The sequence below is a fragment of the Agrilus planipennis genome, unplaced genomic scaffold (genome assembly GCF_000699045.2).
Source record: "Agrilus planipennis isolate EAB-ADULT unplaced genomic scaffold, Apla_2.0 scaffold45, whole genome shotgun sequence".
NCBI classification, from domain to species: Eukaryota; Metazoa; Arthropoda; class Insecta; order Coleoptera; family Buprestidae; genus Agrilus; species Agrilus planipennis.
In genome coordinates, this window is record NW_020438890.1 from 728,738 (window position 1) to 735,227 (window position 6,490).

At 37.5% G+C, this 6,490-nt stretch overlaps 1 protein-coding gene across 1 annotated transcript; it reads left to right on the top strand.

Annotated features, from left to right (window-relative positions):
• The first annotated feature begins 2,324 nt into the window (after positions 1-2,324).
• On the top strand, positions 2,325-3,491 carry LOC108742987. The gene is made up of 3 exons (XM_018478375.1): positions 2,325-2,487; positions 2,823-3,243; positions 3,326-3,491. The coding sequence occupies exons 1-3, from the start codon at positions 2,325-2,327 to the stop codon at positions 3,489-3,491; spliced, it is 750 nt and encodes a 249-aa protein (XP_018333877.1).
• The last annotated feature ends 2,999 nt before the right edge of the window (positions 3,492-6,490 follow it).

The window sequence follows — 6,490 nt, forward strand, 5'->3', positions numbered from 1 at the left end:
TTTTTTTTTTTGATTAGTTTTTCTTCGAGAAGGAGAAATCTTCAACAGACCCCTGTAGGAGGGGGGTGTCGGATTCTCGAAGCGCCTACCGCCTCCTCCTCAAGTAAAGAGATCAACCAGAAAATTATAGATTCCAGGGAAGGTTCGTTGGGAAGGTTGGGAAAGAGGAGAGAGGTGAGTAGGGAGAGGGGGTGTTTTGTGGAGGAGGAATGGTGAGGGCGAAAATCGGTGTCCCACCTCAAAGAGCTGGGTGGGTACACGCGCTAAAGGAGGAAACTAGACTTGAGCGAAAAGAGAGCAGCTCAGAAGAGAAGGTGACAGTGCCTTCTGAAACGATCGTTTGGTTTAGAGCCGAAGTCGGAAAGTATCAAGGTAGACTGGTTTCAGTGGCATGACCTGAGAATTGTCACGAATCTGGTTGCAGCCTCGGGGAGAGAAGGTAGACCAGTTTCTTTCAGAATTTGGGTGTTTCTGATGAACCATGGGTTGTTAACTTAAAAGTAACGTTAATGTAACGATAAAAACGAAATTGTCTAAAAAGTTACTTTCGCGGTTGAAAACTAAAAAGCAGATGACGAAAACGGATAGATCATGCATGAAAAACTGCACCAATCTAGTCTCCAGATTTAGCACTCCACTTCGCATAACAACCGACCAAGAAATGCAGTTTGAGTCTCACCTATTTAGGTAGTTAAATAACCTGCTAGGTGTGACTCATTTCGAAACAACGGCGTATCATCCGGTAACTAATGGCATGGTCGAGAGATGTCATAGACAGTTAAAGGCGGCGATCAAATGCCACGAACATTCTTCCTGGACTGAAGCCCTCCCAGCAGTTATAGTAGGGATCTGAGCAGCCTGGAAGCACGATCTGCAGGGCACAATAGCACTTATGGTCTACGGAGAACAGTTACGCTTGCCCGAGGAGTTCCTTACAACATCACAGGAACCCAACAACAATACACCAGCCGATTTCGTGCAAATTTTGCGCCAACATACCCAACTTTTGACCTCAATAGATGGAACCAGACCTGGCAAAAAGACCCCCATTCTGTTCAAAGACCTCGCCGCGACAGAACAAATACTCGTCAGACGTTACGGACCGAAGAGCCTTACAACCCTACTAAGGTCTCTTCCGAGTGTTAAAAAGAACTAACAAACGATTCGTTATCCTGATTCGCGGACGCGAAGTCACAGTGTCCGTTGACAGGCTGAAAAAAGCATACGTGTTGAAAGAAGAAGTACGTTATGTGTAGAAAAAATCATCGGTGCAAGGTTTCTGCAATTTCACTTAAAAATAGTATATGTATGCATAGCGATTTTTTTATATAAATGAAATTAACCGAATAGACGACATATTCTAGTATTATATATATATCCACTTGTAACACCACATTTCGAACGCTTCTAACCTTTTCCGCCGAGAACACTGTCCATACTTCTCACCCGTACAGCGCCGTGTCCCAAACATACACCTTTAACAAAATTTTTCGAATTTCTAAATTAACCGCTCGCGTGCATAGAAGTGACTTCTTTTTATTGAAGGCAACTCGACCTTGCGCTATCCCCTGCTTTATATCCCTCTACTCCTTCCGTTTTGACTTATCTGACTTCCTACTTACGTAAAATCGGCCACTTCTTCTAATTTTTCGTCTTCTATCTTTATATTCGCTCTTTCCCTACTTTTTCTTCCTTTGCATACTAGTATTTTCTTCCTAATATTTACTTCTTTAGGTTACAGCCCCATCTCTTTAACTGCCTGCTACTCTTTAATAATGATACCAAAAAAGAAACACCATCAATACCTAGTGAAAATTGTTAATTATGATTGTATTTGGATAGACTGTAAACAATGTGCTTTGCCCGTAAACATTTTAAATTAACAAGTAATAACTGGACAATGCTTAACTGTTCCTCTTAAATGTGTGTCTTAAAACTAACTAAAAGTCTATAATATTTAAAATTCCCTTTTGTAAACCGTAAACAATGATAAAAATTAATTCCCTAAAATCGAAATTAAGTGGAATTCATTCTTACGATTGTGTTGAAATTATCCCGTTAGTTTCGGTATATTATGGATTCCCGAATTACACGAACCGAAGGATCACCCCTCCCTCTCACTTCACGACCACTTCGCGGTCTCCACTTAGTCCTCTTCTCTTTCCTCTTTTTTTTTTATTAGTTTTTTTTCGAGAAGGGCCTACCGCCTCCTCGTCAAGTATAGAGATCAACCAGAAAATTGTACATCCCAGGGAAGATTCGTTGGAAAGGTTGGGAAAGAGGAGAGAGGTGAGTAGGGAGAGGGGGTGTTTTGTGGAGGAGGAATGGTGAGGGCGAAAATCGGTGTCCCACCTCAAAGAGCTGGGTGGGTACACGCGCTAAAGGAGGAAACTAGACTTGAGCGAAAAGAGAGCAGCTCAGAAGAGAAGGTGACAGTGCCTTCTGAAACGATCGTTTGGTTTAGAGCCGAAGTCGGAAAGTATCAAGGTAGACTGGTTTCAGTGGCATGACCTGAGAATTGTCACGAATCTGGTTGCAGCCTCGGGGAGAGAAGGTAGACCAGTTTCTTTCAGAATTTGGGTGTTTCTGATGAACCATGGGTAGTTAACGTAAAAATAACGTTAATGTAACGATAAAAACGAAATTGTCTAAAAAGTTACTTTCGCGGTTGAAAACTAAAAAGCAGATGACGAAAACGGATAGATCATGCATGAAAAACTGCACCAATCTAGTCTCCAGATTTAGCACTCCACTTCGCATAACAACCGACCAAGAAATGCAGTTTGAGTCTCACCTATTTAGGTAGTTAAATAACCTGCTAGGTGTGACTCATTTCGAAACAACGGCGTATCATCCGGTAACTAATGGCATGGTCGAGAGATGTCATAGACAGTTAAAGGCGGCGATCAAATGTCACGAACATTCTTCCTGGACTGAAGCCCTCCCAGCAGTTATGCTGGGAATCCGTGCAGCCTGGAAGGACGATCTGCGGAGCACGATAGCAGAAATGGTCTACGGAGAACCGTTACGTCTGCCCGGGGAGTTCCTTACAACATCACAGGAACCCAACAACAATACACCAGCCGATTTCGTGCAAATTTTGCGCCAACATACCCAACTTTTGACCTCAATAGATGGAACCAGACATGGCAAAAAGACCCCCATTCTGTTCAAAGACCTCGCCGCGACAGAACAAATACTCGTCAGACGTTACGGACCGAAGAGCCTTACAACCCTACTAAGGTCTCTTCCGAGTGTTAAAAAGAACTAACAAGACATTCGTTATCCTGATTCGCGGACGCGAAGTCACAGTGTCCGTTGACAGGCTGAAAAAAGCATACGTGTTGAAAGAAGAGGAATCGACCGACGTTCCTAAGGATCCTGAGCAGCAACCGGAACCACCAGCCCAACCGAATGTAGCTCTAAATCAACCGACTCGTAATGGTTCTGGTAGGAGCATGCATTTTTCGGATCGCCTACAAGTGCAGTAATTTTCGTAATGTTCATCACTGGCAGGGGGTGTTGTGGCGATTTAATAGTTTTACAGAACAATTTAATAGTTATATTTGTAGCGACCAACATAAATTAGAGCACCCTGTATATATAATGTAGTTTTGTAAATATGTAAATCTTTTGTATGATATTCCTTTACTGTGTAAATATTTCTCAACATTATCTTCTAAAGCTTTTGTATTCTATCCATCTGTTCCAATAACTTTTATTACTGTACTTTCCTATAATCCCTATTAACATTTCAACTTCGCGTACTAACCGCATGACGTCTGTACTTTGCTATCCGTCCCAATTGCTATTTTATGAGGGGTTTCTTCGGTGATTTGGGTTCAACAACTTAATTCTATATTTTCTATCTTCAGCAGTTTTCAAATCATATTTTCTTACTATTGGTTCCCTTCTTTTATCTACAACCCTTAGCTCCACCTTCATAACTTTCCTAAATTATTCAAATTCTATATTCTTTAGTTCTAAATCAACCTTCATCTACTTTACTCTTCTTCAGCTCTAACAGTGTCAAATAAATATTTGTTTTTTTCACCAGATTTTATTATTTTAATATTGAACACGCCAAGAACCAAATATTTTTTTTATAGAGTGAAATATTGAGTGTGTGTTTGTATATTTGTTGATATGTCTGCGTAAACTTTATTACTTGTATTTGTGTGTTTGGAATTTCCGTAAATGTCTTTGTGAATTGTTGTGATTGTAAATTTCATTGTGTGTTGTATTGTTATTGTGTAAATACTCTTTTCTTATAATTCTACGCTATTCTTTGCTTAAACGACTATTTAATTGTCTTCGTACTTTCCTCTAATCTGTCAATAATATTTCAACCCTGTGACTAACTGCAAGATATTTATTATTCTTATTACTTTCTAATTTCAATTTTATGAGGGGTTTCTTCGGAGCTTTGGGGTCAACGATATTTCTTATCTTAAAATTTCCCAAACGATTACACTTCTAATTCGGTCCCTATCTTATTTTTTATTCTTCTAGCTCTTCCCTTATAATCTATGTAGTATTCTAATTTTCAATCCACTATCAGTTCTGACACATCTTTCCTAACTTCAACTTCCAAATTCTACTTTCATAAATTCTAGTGTTTATTTCATTTTTTGTTAATTAAATAGTTTTTCGTTTTCATTTAATTTTTATTTACCATAAATGCAGATTCTATTACTTTTCAAAATAGGTAGGTATTACTAAACCAAAATAGGATGAACGGTCGGATAACTGCGTCCTACGTTGAGTACCGGTCAAAGGTAATCTTGAATTGATAAGCGTCAGTCTGTTTCCATCTTCCCAGTTACTTTGTGTTCAAAGAACGGGTGCACATTAATTAGCCTAAGTTATAGATTTAGTGTTATTTCAACGAATTGAAAGTAAATTAAATCATATTATTATTTTTGTTGAAGTATATATCACAGCAATATAAATAGATTTATTATTTGCACAATTATAAAAGTAAATGCAGCAGGGAATTCGCAGTAGTTATTTCATAAACAGATCTAATTTGTACGTAACCGGTTTAAATTCCGGGATTCAAACTCCAGCGTTCTCGCAATCCTTTTGTTACTGAATGGTGTTGTCAAGTAATACCTACAGGTAATTCAAAAATTAAATTTGTTTTTATTTTATAATATAACTTTTATTTAACTCATTCTTTCTTGCTTTAATTTGACAATTTTAGGAGATTACGAATCGACCATCAAAGCTATTCTCATCAATAAAAGAAAAAGTGTTCGTAAAAAATGACGATCGGAGCATTTTATCTAGAATTGTTAAAATAAACGCAGTCGAAGGTTCTTGAGAAAATATCCATGGGGAACTATCCTGAATTTTACGAGAAGCTATCTCCAAAAAAATATAGGAACAATTTAGTAATCATTTCCACAGGGAATAAGTAAAGCAAGGACGGGTCTAAAAAGCAAGAAATCGCGTCGTATATCGATTTTTGAAGGAACCGTAAATATTTGTCTCTATCTCATAAATATTAAGGACAGTATTATTCTTCTAGCATAGAGTCAAAATAATTGAAAAACTGACGACTTGTTACGTAACGAGCGCGAAAATTTTACAAATAGAACTCAGTCAGTGGATTTTCCTACACATTATTCACTTTCAAGATAGATCAGATTAAAGTAGACGTGAACACATGTTCACCTAATGCTTATGTCTACTGAAATTTTCCAGGGTTGTATTCGGTTATTAGGTGCACCTCGATATATTTTCTCATAATTATAGCTTTTAGTGATTTTTCCGCATTTTATAGAAAAAATCCATCAAATGTAGATACCTACAGTGCATTCTGTAAATAATGTAATCTTTATTGCTGTTGAAATCGATAACTTTACATGTTTAATTAAAACACAGTCAAAATTATACAAATGTTTGATAAATTCTAAAAAATATGACCACATGTGTCTTTTGAACTTTTTTAATCATTTTTTTTAACAATTGTAATTTTGAAACTTCTCATATAAGAAAAAGTGTATCTGCATTATGTAATAATAAAATTTTTTTGTAGACCTAAAGCAGACCATTCTCCCTCATCTACCTTATAATTCAGATTTTCATTCTTCCTACTTCATGGAACTCGTCTATAAAAGGAATTTCCAAAAAAGAATAAGTTGTTCTCGAATAAAAAAAGAGGCGGGCGTGTATTAATGTACACTCGTAAGAATTGAAACTTCTTTGGATTATATACAAAAACTGTCTTAAACTATTGTATTAATTAATTACTAAACACCAGAATAGATGAATGCGGAATATTGGTTTGTTAAAGTGAAACTTTTATTACATCGCCTCAAATTGTTTCGTCCATCTATAGGGATAAAACTGAAAGGCGCTCGGCAGAGCACCCAATGCCAATATGGCGGCGCCCATGGCTCGCATGAGCTAACCGTGTAGCATTTATATTCTCACTCATTCGTGCAAGTGCATGACAATTACATGTATAGACTATGAAACTCAA

Bases quoted from the DNA above. Each gene is read 5' to 3' on its own strand.
- LOC108742987 (XM_018478375.1), top strand. From the start codon at position 2,325: ATGGTGAGGGCGAAAATCGGTGTCCCACCTCAAAGAGCTGGGTGGGTA. The intron at 2,488-2,822 runs GTAGACTGGTTT...ATAACCTGCTAG, and splicing joins CGAAGTCGGAAAGTATCAAG to GTGTGACTCATTTCGAAACA. The intron at 3,244-3,325 runs GTCTCTTCCGAG...GTCCGTTGACAG, and splicing joins AGCCTTACAACCCTACTAAG to GCTGAAAAAAGCATACGTGT.